The sequence below is a fragment of the Gnatocerus cornutus genome, chromosome 2 (genome assembly GCF_029298725.1).
Source record: "Gnatocerus cornutus isolate USDA-ARS CGAHR chromosome 2, icGnaCorn1.1, whole genome shotgun sequence".
NCBI lineage: Eukaryota > Metazoa > Arthropoda > Insecta > Coleoptera > Tenebrionidae > Gnatocerus > Gnatocerus cornutus.
In genome coordinates, this window is record NC_142234.1 from 11,245,700 (window position 1) to 11,267,208 (window position 21,509).

General features: G+C 33.7%; 6 protein-coding genes across 7 annotated transcripts in view; 3 read left to right on the forward strand and 3 right to left on the reverse strand.

The window, feature by feature from the left end:
* Window positions 1-151: 151 nt before the first annotated feature.
* On the reverse strand, window positions 152-2,408 carry DEF8 (differentially expressed in FDCP 8 homolog). 2 transcript variants are annotated; one of them, XM_088031407.1, is made up of 6 exons: window positions 2,168-2,408; window positions 1,960-2,117; window positions 1,786-1,908; window positions 1,539-1,735; window positions 1,388-1,432; window positions 152-982 (listed from the first exon to the last, which is right to left on the reverse strand). In XM_088031407.1, the coding sequence occupies exons 1-6, from the start codon at window positions 2,312-2,314 to the stop codon at window positions 309-311; spliced, it is 1,344 nt and encodes a 447-aa protein (XP_087887533.1). In that variant the 5' UTR covers window positions 2,315-2,408; the 3' UTR covers window positions 152-308. The 2 variants fall into 2 exon arrangements, with proteins under 2 accessions (XP_087887533.1, XP_087887534.1); XM_088031408.1 differs by lacking the exon at window positions 1,388-1,432.
* Window positions 2,409-2,510: 102 nt separating this feature from the next.
* APP-BP1 (Nedd8-activating enzyme E1 regulatory subunit APP-BP1) lies at window positions 2,511-4,768 on the reverse strand. The gene is made up of 6 exons (XM_088031406.1): window positions 4,372-4,768; window positions 4,160-4,324; window positions 3,925-4,107; window positions 3,592-3,878; window positions 3,103-3,542; window positions 2,511-3,054 (listed from the first exon to the last, which is right to left on the reverse strand). The coding sequence occupies exons 1-6, from the start codon at window positions 4,437-4,439 to the stop codon at window positions 2,596-2,598; spliced, it is 1,602 nt and encodes a 533-aa protein (XP_087887532.1). The 5' UTR covers window positions 4,440-4,768; the 3' UTR covers window positions 2,511-2,595.
* Window positions 4,769-5,042: 274 nt separating this feature from the next.
* LOC148178987 (uncharacterized) lies at window positions 5,043-12,084 on the forward strand. Its single transcript, XM_088031405.1, has 3 exons — window positions 5,043-5,227; window positions 7,712-7,972; window positions 8,023-12,084. The coding sequence occupies exons 2-3, from the start codon at window positions 7,720-7,722 to the stop codon at window positions 11,967-11,969; spliced, it is 4,200 nt and encodes a 1,399-aa protein (XP_087887531.1). The 5' UTR covers window positions 5,043-5,227; window positions 7,712-7,719; the 3' UTR covers window positions 11,970-12,084.
* A 128-nt stretch (window positions 12,085-12,212) lies between these two features.
* LOC148178988 (uncharacterized) lies at window positions 12,213-13,646 on the reverse strand. Its single transcript, XM_088031409.1, has 3 exons — window positions 13,415-13,646; window positions 12,859-13,361; window positions 12,213-12,813 (listed from the first exon to the last, which is right to left on the reverse strand). Exons 1-3 carry the CDS (start codon window positions 13,529-13,531, stop codon window positions 12,240-12,242), a joined length of 1,194 nt encoding a protein of 397 aa, XP_087887535.1. The 5' UTR covers window positions 13,532-13,646; the 3' UTR covers window positions 12,213-12,239.
* A 478-nt stretch (window positions 13,647-14,124) lies between these two features.
* On the forward strand, window positions 14,125-15,166 carry LOC148178989 (distal membrane arm assembly component 2). Its single transcript, XM_088031411.1, has one exon. The coding sequence runs from the start codon at window positions 14,231-14,233 to the stop codon at window positions 15,119-15,121; it is 891 nt and encodes a 296-aa protein (XP_087887537.1). The 5' UTR covers window positions 14,125-14,230; the 3' UTR covers window positions 15,122-15,166.
* A 4,196-nt stretch (window positions 15,167-19,362) lies between these two features.
* Window positions 19,363-21,509, forward strand: part of LOC148178990 (ras-GEF domain-containing family member 1B-like) — a 71,245-nt gene continuing 69,098 nt past the window's right edge. Inside the window, exon 1 of the mRNA XM_088050837.1 lies at window positions 19,363-19,646. The gene's annotated coding sequence lies outside the window, so the exon portion shown is untranslated. The remainder of the gene's footprint in view (window positions 19,647-21,509) is intronic.

Genomic DNA, 21,509 nt, shown 5'->3' on the forward strand with positions numbered 1-21,509 from the left:
TCAATTTATTTTAACTCAATCGCGCTATTTTAAGTATTCAATGGTGTATAGTGGTGACTAATAAACTCGCATTTAAATTTTTTGCAATAGAATTTCTTTTCCAGGGATAAATTATGGAGATCTGTTTTGGGCCTTCGAAAAAAAAACTTGATTTTTCTTTTAGTTTTTATTTAATAATATTAAATAAACATTAAGTGGGAAACACATACCTCCACTCACAAACATTAAGTTTACACCAAGCTACAACTAACAACCGCTTCTTTTAAATACTTTGTATATTAAATTTAAAGTGTAATTTTTTATCACAGCTATTCCTCAGTTACTTCATTTACATCTTGCTCTTGCTCTTTCCGTCGTTGTATTCGAATACATTTCGGACAATTATTATTTTTCCTATTAAAACAACTTTTATGCAAAACAGCACTACATTCTTTACAAATCACAGCAGCAGCATCAAAGGGAAACAAAACTTCATCATTTGAACAAATCTCACAAATATGCCCTCTTCCGCGACACACCTCACAATTAATTTTAATATGTTTACTAAAGACATCAATAACAGTATGCAACTTCGATGGCAACTCTCCCGAATGCGTATCAACCAAATCCTGAAGACTATACAATTCCGGTGTATCAATTAAATGCGGAACATCCACATTTTTCCACAATAAATGGTCTTCTGTGGCTTTTCTACATACTGACAGGTATTTCCTCATTCCGTACAGTTCTTGACGGAGACGACGAACTAAACTAAGTTCGTGAACAAAAGAAAATAAACGGGGATTTAGTTCTTCTAGGTTCAGAAGAGGCCGATTTGATGTGACTCTTAGTTGTTGTAAACTCGCTTGACATACAGATTGAGGGTTGAGGTCCCAGTTGTGTACAACTCGAGCTGGGACGACCGCTGAGCTACCCCAATGACAAGCTGAGCAGTAGTAAAGACCGGAGTAGTCGCAGCGGCGGGCTTCGCTCCAGTCTTTGTCTGATAACACAAAAAATCAATAATCGAACCAAAAAAAATCTACAAGAAATACTATACCAAATTGCTCCAAGTTCCATCAAAATAAAGTTATAAAATTTCGGATAAAAAAGAAAAGATAATTATTAGTGTGGTGCTTCTGCTCACGTGTCATTTATGACATAATTGGAAATAGGTAGAGAACATACCAACGACGACGATTATTTCACGAAAAAAGCTGAATTTGCAGGTGGTGCCTATTATGCAAACTACAAGCAATTCAAAGTTATTGCATTGATTAATTTGATTCTTCTGTGTAAAAATTAAACTTTATTAACTGCTGACTACATAATTGGGTTTCTTTGTTAAATCAAAAGTGATTACCACAGTGGAAAGCAATGAACAATTGGTCACCTTATAATACTTTACCTGGAAATAGTAATCTACCAAGACAGCTTATTCCTTTTGGAGCAGCTAGCACAATACAGAATCAATTAGAACTACACACCACACTGTCTAGTGTTTTTAAAAAATTAAATACCCCGCAAATTTGACAATTGCTTTAGACCTATCAACTCACTTATAGGCAAAGGTGAGGCACATTCTGCACATAAATACTTTTGAGCTGATAATCCCTCTTCTGGGCAAATTTCCAATTCATAACAACCACGTTCACTTGCAACAACATGTGCACACTCTCTTATTATTTGAGAAATGCATTTATGGTGGCATGCATATCCACAGTCTTCACATTCATACCAAGCCTGCACTACACTCCTGTAAAAATACAATTGTTACAAATGAAAAAATCTAATCTTGCTTTATACCAAATTGTGCCTGTACAGTGGTCACAATACTTTGAAGACGTACTCCTCAACAGAGGCTGCAAATTTAGATGATGTCCTCTTACAGTTCTTTTAGAAACTCCACTACTTTTATTTCTAGGGTGTCTAAAAAATAACAATGTCATACCATTTTAATTGTAAAAATTGTGATTTTACTGTGGATCCACCATTGCTTCTCTACATTCTTGTAAACGTAATCGCAGCTCAATTAAATGCCTTACTAGCCATTTTCTCTCTAATGAGCACTGATCACTCTCTAAAACCAAGTCTTTGCATCGAGATATTGCTTTGAGTAACTCTTCTTCAGTTGCCTCCTACAAGAGACGAGCTACAATCTAAATTTGCTTACATTGTTAATATTTACTTTGTTTAGCGCTAATTGCAGTTCTTCAGTTGCCAAACTGGAGGGTAAAAGATGATCTTCTGCACTTTCGTCATTGGATAAACATCCTGACGTGGTGGAAGAAGGTGTTGACGCTAGGTTTCTACTGGCTTCCCCTACTTCGCACATTGTTTGTTATCAAATAAAATATATGACTAACTAGGTTATAATTATTCAAAAAAAACCTGTTTGATAACAGGACAAACGTCAAATGAGTCAACTCTGTCACGTGGCACTCTGAAAGAACCAATAAATGCACATCAGCCAAAAATTCACCAATAGCGTTCATTCCAAGGGGCGCGAAAAGTAAATGAAACTTGAAATAAAAACTGCAAACTCCGAAAAATATATTAACACTATAATATATTGAAAAATTATTCTTATCCAGTTAATAACATTTAACACACCAATTACAGTGTAAAAGAAGCAGATGTCGAAGTAATTGCATCATAAATAAAAGTATTATTTAGCGGTTTGTACTGAGAAGTTATTAACTTAATTACTTCATGAGCTGCACAACCTCCCAGAATGGCAGAAACAGAATGCAGTTCGGCTCCCCCATATCTGCACACTTCATGTACTCTCTCGTCACGAATGATTTGGGTGCAGCCCCACTCTGCTAATAGTTTTCCAATAATACTTTTTAGCTTGAGAACATCTGGTTCTACATGATCATCCAATTGACCAGGGTAACTGTTAAATTCACTAATAAAACGTTCCAAACCGCGAAGTGTAATGTAATGGAACATCAGACTGTCAGAGTCTTCAAGATACGAAGTAAAATCCAATCTTGTTTTTTGGTATTCATCTGCAATACAGCTACCGCGTATTACGTATAATTCATTGGCGTGTTTACAAAACAATCGGACCTAAAAATGGAAAGTTAGTTACACAATAAATTCGCAAAAGTAACGTACATCAGTTTCAGTAAACAGTTCTTGAGATAGGCCTAAATTCCGCGCCATTTCTAAGGCTCTTCTGTAGACTATTTCACTCTGTCTTTGTGCTTCTTTTTGGTACAGTTGCTGTAATGTAACATAGCTGTTGGTGTCAGCAGCCATATCTGGTAAAGTTCCTTTGAGAGGAAGAGCATTTTCAGCTTCTACAAACTCTTTTAGCGCCGCACAGAGTACCCAGAATGGGGAGCTATTTTGATGTAAGTTAATGCAACTATCATCATTAAGTATAGATTGAACATTTGAAGGTATTTTTGTTATTGTAACACAGGTATTAATATATCTGATTGCTTCTTTGAAATTTTCTTCTAAATGTCTTATTCCATGTTCATCAGGAGTAGGACTTTCAGAAATGTTTCTTTTTATTTCTTCCTTCTCTGCCCTGGAAGCTGGCAAGTGTCCTTCAAAAAAAATATCAACATTTATTTGCTTAAATAAAGCTGCACCAACCATGTTGTGCTTTAAATTGGTTTATGTAGTAATACAAGATAACAAGTGCAGGAACATGACTTCTTTCTTTATTATCAAGTTTTGGTATATCAATTTTATCCAAATGTTCCTTCAGTGCAGGCCATGGATTATCTAGTCTTAAATCTAGAGTTTCATTATCAGGATGTGCTTCAACTACAGTATGTTCCTTTACTTGACATCTGATATAGCCCAAAAAGCCAACACTGCGACAAACGATCAAAGGAACATTTTTCTCCCACAAGTGTCTTGAAAGTGGCATTAAAACTCTAAAAATAAGGATTAAGCAAAAACTATTTCCCTACATGAACCAACTTTTCAGATAAAGAAGTCGCAATAACCACTGTGAAAGTATCAAAGAAGTCTTGACTATGCGCCAGAACATGATCCACTGATTCATCAATATAATCCCCACGAACATCTGGATTTAACTCCAACAAACATTGTGTGGATGCTTGAGCTCTAGACATGCCAATTAAATCGTTGTCAACAAAGAAGCTACAACAAGTACAATTTAATATCAAAGATGCTGGCGTTTAATGTACAGTACTTTGTTCCTACATCTTCATCAGTAACTTTTTCTCCATCAACAATAGTGAAAGATCCAATCCCTGGCAAAATCAAACTTTTCAAAATTTCAGTTCCGAGGGCAGTCGCGTTGATCAAGCAAATTTTCGCGTTTTCTAGTACCTTCTGTCCGTGATCACCCCATAATCTAAATTGAACCAAATAAGCAAAATAAATTGAAGAGTTGGATCTAACCTCAATTGCCGGTCATATTTCTTGCTTTTTTCGCTCTGTTCCGGGGATTTCGGAGCTGGGGACGACATGCTTAAAGAAGAAAACACGAAAAACTATTATAGCAAGTGAAAGTAATTTTCTTTGAATTATATTTTATTGGCTAGAAAAATTCGTAAGTTCATAAAACAAAAGTTTGACGTTTCATAAATTTATTCAGTTGCGCCAATACTGAAAACCGAAATACACTATTTGAAAAAGGCAAATAAGTTTCCAAAAGTGTTCATTGGTTACGATCTCGTTTTTAACAATTTAGACGGTTGTTGCAATTTTCAGTCAATAAAACTCAAAATTCACTGATTAACATGGTCACCGTTTCTTTTTAAATTTTTGAATGTGAAGGAGATCCTAAACCGCGCATGTCCCATTTTATCGGTAATCATCGGAAAGTGTTGCAACTTGCGCAAAAAATTTTATTATAAAGTTATCAAATTGTAGATAGTCTTACAAACTTAATTGTACATTTCAAAATCTTTTGTTGCTATATTTACAAAAAACAAAGTTTCCCAACGCAACAATGAAAAGTTTGAAATTTAATTTTAAGTTTTTATTGCGAAATAATTAATAAATCATTCTTTCATTCTTTCGCGCTCCCGTTTTTGCACTTCAATAATCATAGTGGGGATATTGCCGGCGCAAATCAAGAACCGAAGATACCCGAAAAACACATCTGCAACTTGGTGTCGGCCATGCTTTCATCACACACGTGATTTTTAATTTTCTGTCCAAACGGTCATTGTTAAATTAATTTTGTTTTTTGTTGTTAATTTTAGTGAATTTATTTTGTAAACTTGTCGGTCTCTGTGCCGTTAATTTCAAGGTAAGTCACGTGTTTTGTCATTTTGATTTTTATAATTTTATGAATTAACCCGATTTTTATACCGGTCGATGAGTTTAAATGGTACTGCTCGCAAACGTGTTTTCAGGAAAAAAACGGCTATTTTTACATAACATTTAAGATTTTTCACTGTTTTAAACGTGTTTTATGTCTACTGTCACGATATCATGACTTCTTTTTGTCACAGTGACGTATTATCGTTATATTTTTTTGTAAAGGCAGTATTCCAGTTTGGTGCTATAAGATACTTTTTTTATAACCTTGCATACGTTAACATGGTTCTTGGTTCTTATCGCTAGCAACATCTCTGCAACTTTCCAGTACGATACAGAATATTGATCTTTAATTTCTTTTGATATATTTGGGACAATAATGAATGGACCCAGGTAGTAGGTACGACCTGGCTCAGCTGTTTTATCTTTAGAAAGGACATAATAGGAAAAGGAACAAGTATTCTACGAATTCATGAAAGACACGAACATATGCCTAGTAAATTTCTGGCTGTCTGAAGTCTTAAAAAACGTCCTTTGTGCGATCAGAGCGCACAATGTTTTTTCGCACGGAGGTGAAACTTTATCTGTTCAATCTCAAGAGGGTAAAACTCCTACGTTGAGCTCAAATTAAAGATACCATATATTTCCGTAATTTAAACTATAATATATTTAATTTTTTTCGAGGTTCGGTTCTTTGGTTCAATAGAAAAAACGTGGTATGTAATAAGGTTAAAATCCTGTTGTTTTCACAACTTATAACGGGAACGGAAAAAATGTATTCCATGAATTAAAGAAAGCATTCTTCATCCTTCGAATTTTTCTACAATCAACTATTCCACGAATCTACATAATGATATTCCTGTTTGTTTTGTTTTGACTAGAATATTTATAGTTTTTCTTGGCATAACCTATGTATTAATACTTTTTGACTTTTTAGTACATAATTTAACATGACAATAATATCGTTTTTACTTTTTTTGATTTTGTAATTTTAATATAGAAATACTTACAGTACAACCTCGATTATCCGGGTGCGGATTATCTGAGCTAGGATGTTCGCTCGATTAACCGTGCGTTAATTATCCTTACATTATACAGGATTGCACACCTACTACTTCGTATTTTTGCTTGTATGTAAGAAAACAAATTTGTAATTTCACGAGTAACGGTTGTTATAGTTTAATTACAAGTCAGTGCAAAGAGACAAAACAAAATTATAAGTTTACATTTTTGACCTTGAATAGTAGTGAATAGTAGTAATATTTCCATCAAGCTCCACAGAAAGCCCAATTTTTATATTTTTAATTCGATTTGACCATTCCAATAGACAATTGAATAGTTAAAAGTGCGAACACAAAAAACCACGGCCTCCTCCATAAAAAGCTAGACTTTCGTCTATCCGGCCTCGCGCGTGAGGCTGATCTTTGTGTTTGACACATGACAGATAACCGGGAGTAGGGCAGAGTCATCTATTGGGCTTAAATAAAAAATTAAAATCACCCATCCGTTCTTTCGATCAGTTACGTACTTACTTGAGTTTGCCATTTATTTGGATTAAAAGCACGGACTAAGGAATATTTTCATTGTTTAAAGTTCAAATTTTAACCAAGTAATGCAACTGCACATGCACCGTATGTCAGCGCCCCTAGCGTCAAAATCACTCGCACGCGCGAGGCCGGATAGACGAAAGTCTAGCTTTTTATGGAGGAGGCCGTGCAAAAAACTAATTTTTCCACAATCGATATAGAAAGTAGGCATTTACGCTCGTGTTTGACAACGCAATGTTGACGTTTTTCGAGTACTGTCACTTTGTCACTCTAGCGCGAGAAAATTGAAAAAACGCTCGCTCGCGCGGCAATTATCTCTCAATCGGCAATGTGCATTTTTGCGCTCTTGTCAAAATTTTGAATTTTAAATTTGAACTTTAAATATATCAAAATGTCATCATGTTGACTGGTTTTTAGCTTTTTTTTGTATGTTATTTATGCTATCCGGTTTCTTTTAGTTCATTTGTCTGCGACAGAGGGCCAATTGAATAGTGTTATGCAACAAAGATTCAACCTACAAAAAATTTTTAATGGACTTCATCGCGTTATTAAATCGATAAAAATTGTCAGCATCTGTTAAGCCTCATATGGACCTAAAATTCTTAAAGCTAATAGTCTAACTGAGGTGCTACATCAGTTTTACTGCACTTCAGAATCGGTAAAATTAAGGCTTGAATAGCCATGATTTCCGTTTTTAGACGACACTAGCTGGATCTTTGTTGCGTAACACTATTCAATTAATTCACTTGAATCGCCAGTTTTTTATTTCAAATATCGAGTCTGATGAGATTTTTTTTTATCCAAATCCCAAAATTGTTTATTTTATTTTTTATGAACGAACAGTGACGTGGTAAATTTTTTTTGTACTAAATGTAGATTGACCTTTGAAAATACAAATAAATTTTAGTTGTGATTACAAATTGCAGCCGTGATCATGCCGAGAAAAACTCCCGTTAGAGAAATACAGAAAGAAGAGGTAGCAGCCTCGCCTCTTCGTAGATCAAGTCGTTTAAACACCAGTTCACCCGTTCCTACCAAAGTCCTTACAAGAAGAAATTCGTCAAGTGACATCGCGTCTTCTTCTACTCCGAAAGTAACCAGAACCAGACGCTCTTCCGTCAATCAAGAGCCTGAACCCGTTGAAGACACTGATAAGAAAAAGACTTCAACTATTCGCACCAGAAGAAGTAAATTATTTAAGAATTTTTAAACAGTGGTTTTTATAATTTTTCTACAGGTTCGATTACAAAAACAAGTGAACCAGTTCAAGAAGAGTCTACTCCAAAGCCGGGAAAGAGGGCGTCTTCAGTAACCAAAGAACAACCGGCGGAGGCAAAGACTCCGAGACGTCGAAAGTCGGTTAGTAAGGAGACAGATGCTGAGGAAGTGAAACAGCCGCCAGTAAAAGAACTCGTGGTTGAATTAAAAAAGACCATAAAGCGTCGAAACTCCGTCACTGAAGATATCGCCGACGATGAACCCAAGATCTCGACAAGATCCCGAAGTCATTCGGCAACGAAAAAGGTTGAAGAGTCAAAAGTTCTTGTGATTAAAGACGTTCCTGGGAGTACTCCGTTTAAAATATCGCCTTCTGCTGACTTCATCGAGTCTTTAAATTCCATTGAAGAAACAAATCAAGAAACTATTTCTCCTGAAGAATCACCCAAGAAAATCAAGCGGAAGGTTGCTGAAATTAGCAAAATAGATTTTGATTTAAGCGTTATTAATGAAGCTAGTCTAACAGAAGAGGAACCCTCTCCAAACAAAAAGTCTAAAGCAACTGAAGATGAAGTTCAGTCAGAGAAGTCAAAAAATACTTCACTAACAAATAAAATCTTGAAAGAAGAGGAGCCGAAGTTGGGAACAAGCAACACCACACCAAAGTTCGACGACATAGGACCATCCAATGTCTCCAGCAGTTCATTTTCTTTGAATCTATCCTATGGCGGTGCTGAAAACGGTGTTGACGACAAAGAAAACGTCTCACCAAAAAAATCGAGTAATGAATCTGAATGTGAACCAATGGAAGTAGACATTTCAATGACAGAACTTCCCTCACCGATAATGAAGAGGTTAACACAATCACCTAAGGTGTTACTTGGAAAACGAGTTGATGTAAGTGACCACGAAAAAATAGTTGCTGCAGAAATTACCGGTGAAATGGATAAAATTTTGTCAGAAGAAATTACGATCATCTCTCCCAAAAAACCTCTCAAAACTCAGCGTGAAATTGTGGTGGCTGTTGAAAAAGAAACGAAAGTAAATTTGAAAGATCTGACAACAGAAATCTCTGGTAGTGGGGTGGGAACAGAGCGGCCTCTAACCAATGAAACAAATTATGATGAAAACTTGAAGAGTGGAAAACCTGCACCCGAAGCAGCAGAAAATGGTGCTCCTGAAATAAATATCGAAAAAAAAGTCGACAGGTATGAAAAAAATACACCTGTTAGTATAGATTTGAAAGAATTGCCCGAAGATGAAGTGGTGGAAGGTGAAATTGAAGAACAAATGATGGCGGAGAATGGTGAAGACGAACCGGAAACCACCTCACCTTTAGATGAACTAGAGCCGACAAAAACCAAACCTGATGTCGTGTCTCCTATCACAACTCCTGCCAAACACGATTCTCCCTTGCAAGAAGAAACGTCTTCTAAAGCAGCAGCTACATTAAAGACAGTACCAGTGGTTGAAGATGAAAATGTCACGATAGCGAACGAAACATCTGCCAAGATTTTAGAAGAAAGTATTATTATTGTGAACGATAGTCCTGCCCAAATTTTAGAAGAAAGCGTCATGATAGTACACGAAACATCTCCCAAGACTTTTGAAGAAAGTGTCATCTTTGTGAACGAAACATCCGTCAATCCAAAAGTCACAAGTACTGAGCTGGTCAACCAAGAAAAAAATGTGCAAGACAATACCAACAATGAAAGCGTTATAATTGTAGCAGAGTCAGCGTCCAAGACTACGCCACTTAAAGAAACAGTTGCAACAGCCAAAAAAAATAGTGCAACTGTGGTAACTGATAATCCAGCAATTGATAGAAAACGTCTTGAAGAAGAAAATTGCAATCTGGAGAATAAAAATAATACTGTTGACGAAGAAAACAGTATAACTGAAAAGACTGATAGTCGTGATAAATCTGCGTCGTCAATTTTTGCCACTCCCGGAAAAAACGAGAATGAAGATAAGCTAGCTGAAGAAAAACAAATGATAACCAAAGGTTCAGAAAATGGCGACGACAAAGTAGATAGCTCACCTGACAATGAAGATGGCTACGAATCACCAGTTACAAATTCTATATCACTTATTTATAGCTTGAGTGATGAAGATGTTGATGAGATTGTAAGAAACGAAGAAAGGGTGAACCCAAAGAGTAACAACTTGTATGAGAGATCTTTGGAGTTGGAATCTACAGTTGGTCAGCTAGAAGCAGATTCAAAACAAACGCCGCAAAAAGAAGCCGGTACTGTTGTCAATGAACAAGCAGAACTACAGATAAGTCTAAATAAATCTGTTAACCAAGAACGAGAAGAAACATCTGAAAATGAAGCCGGTACTGGTGATAATGAAGTAGTGACTGAAGCAGTAGAAAGTCAAATTAAAACAGCTGACGAAAATTTAACTTCAAAATTAGCTGATGACAATAATTTAGAGACAACCATATGTGAAGAGAAAGTTGCGATTTCTGAACAAGATAGTACTGTCACCAATAGTTTGAAGAAAAGATCATCAGATAGAACTTCCATGACTTTACAAGAAACGATGAAACTGGGCGAAACTCCAGAAGAAGGTTTGAGCGGTCGCATCCACAAATACGTCGATTTGTTCTGTGCTGGTATTAAAAACAAAGCTGACGTGTCAATCAATGTGTCGTTGGAGTATGTTGGTCAGTCTTCCGAAATTGAAGATGAAAGTAAGACTAACATTCTTGAAGTATCTCTGACGGCCTCGGACATCAATAGGGAAGCAGAATTTCAGAAAGGTAGTAAAAGACGAAGGATTTGCTACAGCAGCGCCAACGAACTAGAAACTTCAGAACTAGAGTGCAGTGTGGCTGACAGCGATGAAGCTGACTCATCAATAAATGTTTCCAAAGAGGAAGAAGTATGTTCTACGGAAAAGACAGAAACGCGAAAATCGAATGCAGATGGAACACAGTCTGAAGAAGATGGCTTGGTTAAAACGGGTTCAAAAGTTTCTTTCTTGGAAAACAAAAGATCTTCTACAGGGAGCCCAAAACGAGACAAAGCTAAACAGACCCCTGTTGTTGCCATACCTCTTACACCATTTAAACCGGCGAACGTTAAAATCGATTCTGAAGAAATTGAAGATGTCTCTGGAGCAGAAGAAGAAGACGGAAGTAGTGATGAAGAAAATGTTGAAAGCGTTTATAACAAGCTATTTTCAACGTCTCTAGAAGAAAATGATTCTACTGACCCAACGTGGATCATGAGTGAATCAGAGACCGATTCAACCGATCAACAAGACGAAGAAGATGGCAAAGATACCATGATAGACGAAGAATCCGTCAAGATTGATAAAGAGAAAACTAGCTCCGATGACTCAGAAGGTGAAGTCTTTCTGAAATCAGAGGAAAATAAAGGGAGTCAAAAAAAACAGAAGACCCGTAAACTTTTACGACTGAGCACATACAATGTACATATTAGTTCTCCAGATGAGTCCATTGAACTAAAAGAGAAAATCGTAACTCCAAAAAATACCAAATCAGGAAAAGCTACACCTAAACCTTTGAAAGCTAATAAATCTGATGAAAATGTGGAAATTGAGTCAAAAAGTAAAACACAGAAACAAGAAGTTATCCAGCCCAGTGAAAAACAAACTAACGCCTCAAATAGGAAAAAGAAGCTAAGAAACTCATTCGAAAGTGAAACTGTGGAAGTGATGATGCCAGAGACGTCTGAAGTTGCATCCAAGAGAGGTAAAAAGCGTCGGCTTCATAATTCTATCGTCACAGATGAAAACATGGAAAAGGGAAATACATCTGGTGTAGTCACGAAAAAGAAAAAACTAGATCAGTTGACATCTCAAGAACTTAAGAAACGAAAATACTTCGGCATGAAACTTGGAAGAGGAGTTTTAAAAAATGTTCGGAAACAAAACTTCAAACCATCAAGTGGAACAACCGATGGGTGGATTGTTACTTCTATTGAAAATCTGTAATAAAGTATGTTCTGGTTTAATGTACTCGATACCGATTAGTTTAGATTTTTATATATTTTCTTACCATTTTCATGTTTACAAAAGGCTGAGTTAATATAATTGTTTTTTAATGTTTCCTTGTTTTACTTTTATTACATCGACTTTAAAACTGAGTCTTTGGCAACAGGTAAGTTTCTAAAATTAATTCTAATTAATATTATACTGACGAAAAAAGAAAAAGAGTGATTTCAATAAATACACACAATAAAAAATGCACACTTTTAATCCCTATTAAATATCACGTTCTGTTTTGACATGATTTTTTGCTATATGTTTTTTTAAATGATGTTTGTATGCAAACTTCTTTTCACAAAATGTGCATGGAAAAGGTGTTTCCCCGGTGTGAACTCGTTTATGAAGATTGGCAACACTAGCTTGCCTGAACTGTTTTCCACAAATATCACAAGAAAACGGTTTCACACCTTCATGGATTCTCATGTGAATTTTTAAAACAGACTTTGATGAAAAATTCTTACTGCACACAGTACAAGGAAATCTAATTCTGCCCTCTGTATGAACAGTTTTCATGTGTATTTTAAGATTCTCTTCACCTGCATACAATTTTCCACAAAGTGGACATGGTTGATTTAAATCTCCTTTGTGAATTCTAGAATGTCTGTAAAGTGCTCTATTGGATGTATAGTTTTTACCACAGAATTCACAAACTAGGGGTTTTTCATTAGAGTGGGTGTATTGATGAGCTGAGAGGGCTCCAACTTGTCCAAATTTTTTACCACATATTTCACACGCATGAGGTTTTATGCCTAAATGAATTTTTTTATGAATAATTTGAGCACTTTTAGTCCTAAAAAATAACATTAGGTATAGTCTAAAAATTTCTTTTAATTACTTGAATGATTTATCACAGATTTCACAATTAAATGGTCTTTCATCAAAATGGACTCTCCTATGGACGTTCATGGCCCAGTTTGTTGCAAATCCTTTTTTACAGATGTCACAACTGTGAGGCAAAGTTCCTGTATGGGTTGCTTTGTGTAAAATTAACTTGTATCTATTCTTAAAACAATTTTGGCATTCATTACATCGGTATTTTCTACTTTTGTTTGTTAAACCATTTTCATCACCAGTTGACAAGTTTTCACTTGAAACTCCATGTTTTTTTTCACATGTAACCAATTTCAATGGTACTTCATCATATGCTATTTGAACAATAGGTCCATAGGCATTGCACATATTATTTGTATCATCACTATCGCTACTCGAAGTTACATTTTGGACCTTTCGTAATTGAGCATCTGATTGAATAATTAAGTTTTTGAAATCATAAACTTCTAGTAAGTGTTTCAGGCAAATGAGACATATAAAGTTTGGAAGTGAATCATCTTCAAATACCTTAAAAACATAGATTAGAATTATTAACACCAAAAAAACATTAAAAGCACTACTTCAACATAAGCAAAATTCATTATCAAATCAGATATTAATTCATCCTTTCGCTTCTCTTTGAAAATGTCAACAATTTCCGATGACACCACTTCTAACAAACAAATTCTGCAAATCATTTCGATCGTTTTTAAAAAGGCGATTCCATAATCACATCAATATGAACTTATAAATAAATAAATGTTTTATGAGTTCCGGTTTAACCTTAAATTTTTGACATTAATTTTGACACTCTGATATAGTTTGTACGGTCAGAGATTGAATGACAGAAAAGTCACTAAATCTACGCGATAAAAAGTGTACCATACGCGCGAAATTTAAAATAACAAAATAACCCCAGTTACTGACAACCTTGTCAACCCATTTTGCGTGGGAATTTAGTGTTTTTAGTGTATTTTGTAGCATAATTTGCTACCAACCTATATGTCAACTGTCGAAATATCCCAATCTCTCACCGGATAAACTATACTTTTCTTCTCTACCATATCTTCGCCACCAAGTCCGTTGCACACAGCCGAACGTAACCACTGTATTGTTGGTTGCCGGTTTCACATGTCACTTTTGAGTAGGTTTAAAAGTCTCAACTTTGTATCAAACCGTCTAACATCTTATTTTTTTGTATTAACCCACATATAGCAAAAGAATGCATTTAGCAAACTCAAGATTACAGAGGTTTTTTCTTGCTAGTCTTAATTTTTTTTGATGTATTGTTGGTTGCAGTACAACTTAACGCATGTAGACAGATTTGACATTTCACGAAGTGAGCTAACCTAACATTTTCTATTCATATCAAAAACTTAATTTATTTCTGGTCGAACATGTATAATTTGGTAAAAAATCTTAGAAACGTCCCAAGAGCCTCCATCCAATGTACATGCTTCTCAACTGTCAAACCAAATCCTACAGAGTCCAACGACAATGACTCCAAAGTTGAACCTGAAATAAATGTCAAGGATCTAAGTAAGTTACCCACAAAAACTCCAAGCAAATACGACCCGAAGGAGGTAACGAAAGAAGACATGAAGTGGCGAACTCCATGGCATCAGAGGGAGGCCCAGCAGTATAGCGCCTTGAGAACATTTTACAGTGAAGAAAATCAAACAAATATTTTGAAGATGCTCCAAACTCCAATAGATCTGTCTCCATCGGCTATTAAAAAATGGTGGGCTGAAAGGAAAGCATACAGAGAAATGATGTTACAATCATATCTTCCTGAAAGGAACCAAACTTTGGGCAATGAACTTGCAGCAGCACATTTTATAGTTCATCGAGGAGGAGCTGTTAAATTTTATCATCAACAAAAGTGGATAAAAGCTGATGAAAATAACGAATACAAACTACCACGGTACTACCAAGAGGATAAAATTTTACAGGCTATAGATTGTACTGATATGAATTTGTATTATGAGGGTTTAGCAAATTTGAAAGAGTTAAAACAAGTGGAGTGGCTCAGTTTTAATGGGGTTAAAAATTTTGATGATTGGTTCTTAGATAAAATTAGTAATGCTTTCAGTCATAGTTTGGTTTATTTAGATATAAGGAACTGCCCAAACTATACAGAGAGAGGTTTGGGAGCTCTTTATAAAATGGAGAAACTCAAAATATTGTGTTTGGATGATATGCTTATGACCACTTCTTTTGAAATGACATGTTTAATGCTGCAGGAAATTAATCCACATTTAGAAATAAAAATTGGTGATTTCGAGTGATTGTAAAATAGTATAAGGTATAAGTATTAAAAAATATTGAAATTGTTTATTATTTCATTCTCTACCTGAGTAGGTCTAGAATCAATAAATTTTGTAAATAGTTTATAACTGTTGGTTTTATTTTTTATTTAACTCATTAAATTAATATAAAAAAAATACTCTTCTGACTAATTACATGGTAAGCTGCAATGATTTTTTTTTCAACAAAAATTCTTTTATACAGGGTCCGGCAACACTTGTGTCCACCCCCAAAATCGTCTTTAATTTTAAAGATAAAATTTTGAAAATTTGCATACGCTCATAGTTGACAAAGCTCTAGAAGCTGACGTAAAAATTTGTTTTTTTTATCACGGTTTGGTTGGCGTCGCGACGCCTAAGAAGTATAATTTTTAGCGATTTTTGAGTTTTTGCGGAAATATACGCGAATTCAATTTTATTTCAACATAACTGTGGTACAAATATCTGAGTTTTTATTTTAAATCTAATGCAAATTGTGTTTAAAATTTGCGAAAAAAACGTTGCTTTATCAAGTTAGTTTTCAAAATTATGACAGTGCAGCGGCAATCTACGTTTACACCAAAATTTCACAAGTCACTTCACTCACTTTTATAAAGGTTAATTTTGATTACCACGGGCATGTTGCACTTTATGGACACCAGAAATCGTTAATTAACATCGACAAAGTGACAATTTCACCAAGTAACACTTTTGTTACAATCTAAAGCGAGCCAAAGAATAGATGTCATTTGTGACACAAGATGTTGACAGATGGGTGTAAACGTAGTTCCCAATTTTGACATAATAAAATTGGAAACTAACTTGATAAAACAGCATTTTTTCCTCAAATTTTGAAGACTATTTGCATTGAATCTAAAATAATAACTCAGATATTTTTAACATATTTATATTGAAAAAAAATTAAATTAGGGGTTGATATCACAAACCCTCACAATTACCTAACAATTACATTTTTAAGGCGTCGCGACGCCAAAACTATCAGTGATAAAAAACAAATTTTTACGTCAGCTTCTAGAGCTTTGTCAACTGTGAGCGTATGCAAATTTTCAAAATTTTATCTTTAAAATTAAAGACGATTTTGGGGGTGGACACAAGTGTTGCCGGACCCTGTATAAAAAAATAACAATTACGAATACATAATTATGAAGTATTACTATATACGGATTTCATTAAGATCTAAGGAATAATTAAATTATATGTTGTATGCAATTAAATGTTGAATCCTGTAATTCAAACCGTTAAGACTTTTTGTCTCTACGCATGGCATTTCTCTGTTAAAATCACAATTTTCTCAGGTTTTTTTAAAGAAAGTAAAACAGGTTTTCAAACCTGTAATTGTAACAGTAGGTAATATAAAATCAACAAAACAGAATTGACCTTTGAGTAGTTTTTAGTTTGGACATATACCTACCTAATTAAAAGAAAACCGGTGAGTTTATGTGAATGAGTTGAAAGCCGTTCTCTTTTGCTTTATCATAATTCATAATTCACAATATACAAAAAAATATTAATAGGTAGACTGCCGATAGTTTTTCTATAAATCTCAGTAATCAGTAATAACGGGCGAACTTGGAAAAATTATCACAAGCAATTCAGCATATGGCTATAATTTTTGATAGCTGCGAACAAACAATAATTCGCACTGACCACAAAAGAAATTTCAAAATTTTGATGACCTGAAATTTTCTGAGGGCTAGTCTTTATTATAAGCAAGAGCTGAATAGTAAAATTTCTAATAATTGTCATACCAAAAATAAATTTAGTGTGTTATAAAATGCTCTTTACGACTTGCGGTCATTAAGTGCCACTTTATAGTCCCAGTAGTCTAACACTAAATGTCAAAACAGATAATTTTTGTACTGATAGTTATAAAAAACTTCTTGGAATAATTACTATTAAATCGGTAGGTAGTAATTAAACAAAAAAATGTTATGTGAATTTCGTGGGAAAAATCTATTGCAACACACTTGTTTATTATTATAATTATTATTATTATTATTATTATTATAATTTATTTTGTCCCCGGCTGTATTTATTCATTATTTTTCTATTGCTATTAGTTTTAGACTAAGGTTTTCTATATTCTTTATTAGATAGGTATAGGTACTGTGGATTTATTGAATGTTTGCTAATTTTAGTTTTTGTTTTAGTTTTTGTGTTGTACTTATTACTTTTTTCAGATTTTTTTTAATATACGGAATGAACCCGAATAAAGTGCAAAGACTTTAACCCATATTATCAGATACCGCTGTAGATACTAATAATTCTGCAAAGAAAAAATGGGGCAAAACTTTTCCGGATTACTCGTTATTCAAGGCTTATGGCACTGAACTGAGCTGTTTTCCAAAGACTACAAAAACAATTGATCAAAGAACTTGTACGCTCGCTCTTAAATCGTACTTGTATAACTTTCACTTAATTGCTGGTTTTAAAGACAAGACACCTTTCAAAAATTGGGTATTGCGAAAAATTAATTTGTTTGAAATAAATGGAGCTTTCAAAAGGGCTAATGTTTATCTCGATAAGGTGACTTTTTCGACTCGCTTCGTGGACCAAAAATTTTAATTAGAAACATAATAATGAAAGAATTACACGAAAAATGATCAAATGTTGTCCTCCACTAGACAATCCACAATGATATCACGCGTACATTTAGTTTTACCTGTAAACAACAACACTTTAGGTTCCTATCAACACTTTTGAAGAAATCAATGGCAAAAAATAAAAATCCTAACTCAAAATAATCTACATTTGAATAATTTAGCACTGTAAAATGCACGTTTCTCTTTATTTAGATTATTGTTGTATAACTGACGAGAACTCTAAATTCCAGATTACACAGTGTTGAATATGATTAAATTTTAAAACAATAGATAATAATAGACAATTTAATAAAATTCGCTTTGTCAAAAAAAATATATTGGTTAATAAATTATACCAGAGAGTGAAAGAGAAAATTATTCTTTGTTTCCTTAAAGAGTTAACAGATGTTGATCGGTACCTTGTTTTGAGTAAATTCCATCTGACGTGAACGATAATAATTTTAGAGATTTTCTTTGCGTACTTTGTATGAAGCGAGTTTCGTACAAGGAATTTTACACTAATAAATTCTTTACAATTTTCATAAATGAAACTGTAGTTCATTTGTTCTTTCTTTCTTTGTGGTATCTACTTACCAAGTAGGGCTAATAGCACTTTGTGTAAGATGTAAGTACAATTTTTGATCAAGTAAATCTCGGAATTGATTCATATTATTATAATACATACTGAAATGTAATATGTATTTCATTCTTTCAATGAGATATTACATAACATTTAGTATTAATATTTAAATTTACATAACATTAAGTACTCATAATTGTCATAATATGAGTGCAAGTGAGTTATTGAAATCCTATAAAAGCGTAGTTCTTATCAACTTGTCATATTAATAAAAAATACTCTTATAATTCAAGTCGAATTTTAATCTACAAGTGAGATTCCACGCACATGTTTAGCCACATCGTAAACGCAACGAGTTTGTCGTACTGACAGGACGTTGCAAAAATTAATTTGGGTTATTATTACTTTGGCATCCCATCATAAGAATCAATTAGCGTTGTTTTGTTTGAATTTCTAAATCATTACGATTCCTATCATTTAGTTTCTAAACTGAAATGCCACCTTTAGGCAAGCAAAAGAAATCTTGCTAAATAGTTCCTTAACTATTCTCGTATTTCCTTTTGTTCGTCAAACTACCTTTATTGTTTTGCATAAACATAAATACTTTCTATTCAGTCACAACAAATAATTCTTTGGTGCATAATAATTAAATAGAGGAAATTTGCTCACACTCAAGATCTTCATGATAATTAACATTCTGCATGGTAGTTGCATCGTTGGACATTTACACCAACAATAAAATTGATGATTAGACGACGCAATTTCCTCAAAGACAGGATACCGCTCGGAAAATTTGCTTTTGTCTCTAACACCTATACACAATGACTCACACTTGTTTTATCTCATTCGCTACTTATGATTATCGTCGCTTATCGCATCTACTGTAAGTAATTTTTACAAAGTAAAAATTTCCATGCAAATGAAATTCGTGTTCAACTACTCAATTTGCTTCTGGTAAGTAAATAAGAGACAAAATAATAAATAAACAAACCATTCTCCGGAACACGAGCTAGAACATTCGAGTGGGGATTCGCGGGCACGTTCGGTGTGCAACAGGTGATTGTCAGTCGCCGGTAAACATTGAGAGTGTAGAGTTTGCTGTCTTGTCTTCAGTTTACACATGCTGCTTTCTTCAGCTGATGCATCTTCACATGTAACACCGCCAATTACGTTACAATAGAAGCGGAAGCGATCTTGAGATCTAGTGTGATACGCGATCGTTCGTGAAATAATTCAAAGTGTAGGTGGTTTTTGGGTTCATTTTACAGTTTGTGTAGTGAAAAATGTTTTAATGTGTCTTGTTGGTTTTGCAATGAATCTAAGAGGATTAATCCGGGCTTAAAAGGTGAGTTTGAGGTTTTGGCCATTTCGTCAGTATCTATAATTATTGTGAGATAAGACATTTTTTCACAATTGCAATTATCGATAATTTAGATCACTGGAGATTGAGTTCAAGTTATTGAAATACTGGATACCAACAGTTCGTAGTTAAAACAGTCATTGAAAGTAATTGCCACAAACTCGCTTTTTATAATTTATAGATGCGACAGTAAAGCAACACATGTTTACAAGTTGTAACTTTTTTAGAGTTCAAATAAAACTATTACAGTGATGATTTTGTGCTATTGCTTATATTTATGCTTTTGGCAAAATCTTTTCTCTAAGGCGATCAGTTTTAACACCTACATCTCGACGTATATGGTGGAGGTCACATTGGGTCAAATTTTGCAAATTTATTGCAAAAATGACCCATCGCCGGTCCCACATAAAAAGATAAAACTGAAGGAATTAAAATGTCGTAAACTTCAGCAACCTGTAATTTGAAGTTAATGACATGTATCTAAATTCGAAAATTTATTTTGTAGGTACCTGCAATTATGCCGCATTTTTTGACGTTGTCGGCTACCGGATGAAGTTGTAAAGCAAAAAGTTAAATATGTACCATTTGATAACATCTTACACAAAATAAACATTACACTACTTATTAATAAACTTTCACTAAAAACCGCCTCGCCGCTTATTTTGTTTTGATAAATTTTTAGCCGGTGCGATTTCATAATGTTTTGTTTTGTAATACGTGTTGGATATAATTTCGGCTTTTTTTAATAACAACCTAAATTATAGAAGGAGGAGATTAGTGTCAGTGCAATTTAGTAAAAAGGAAAATTTTGGAGAATTATGTAAGGATTCATTATTATCATTATTGTTATGTTCTTAGCAGCGATTAAATTTATGACAATGTAGTAATTGTATTAATCACTAACACTTTGTAGGCGTTTACAAATGGTGATAATTTGGTTTATTACTGTTAGATAAGGCACTCATTTTAATTAAACTTGGTTCTTTAAAATCTTGCGTTTTGAATTTTGTCTTCTTTGTAGTAAATGTAAACATTTCTAATTCTAGTATATATTACATATTTGCTCCAAAATAAAATATCAAAAATTTTTGTTTAACTTACAACTACAATAAAATTTTCAAAATTTGGTTTTTTGTAATTTACCCTTTATTATAAGCTAGCTGAAAGGTTTTTTTTGTAATTTTTAAAAAATATTAGGTTGGCTCTAATAATGAAAATTATAGGTAATAAAATGACAATGCATAACAGAGGTTTTGCCTTCTGCACTTAAACGAATTAAATTACTTTTTGTGAGCTAATTAGGTACACATCTGAAAACCATTTTGTGGTATTATTCGTTAATTAAATTTTTTGAAATAAAAATTTTGAATGAAATTGCAGCAGATTCCGTAAACGCAATTTTGTTATTATTTTTTTTTTGGTGAAGGGATAATAATATGAAGAATCTAAATTCCAGAAGATAACATAAGTTTATTTTATAAAACAGACATCCGGCGAAGAAACAGAGGTGTATTTGCAAGTTTTTATTTTAGAATTAAATTTTAAATTTGTAGGGGGCTGCATAGAATTAAAAACGTATTCAGATACATGTAGAATTCATTCATTTGAGCTCATTAATGCTTTTATCAACAAGGCAGACTTTTTTTAATTGGCAGTATGCTTGCGTTTTTAATATTAATTTATGATTTTTTTTATAAAAAAAATGAAAGAAATTTTATTTAAAAAAAATGATATTTGACTTCATATTTTTTGAAAATTTTGAGTTTTTCAAAAAAATTATTTTCACAAACAATAAAATTTGTTTTCCTTTTTCAATAATACCAATTCCAGCATTTGTTTAAAAAAAAG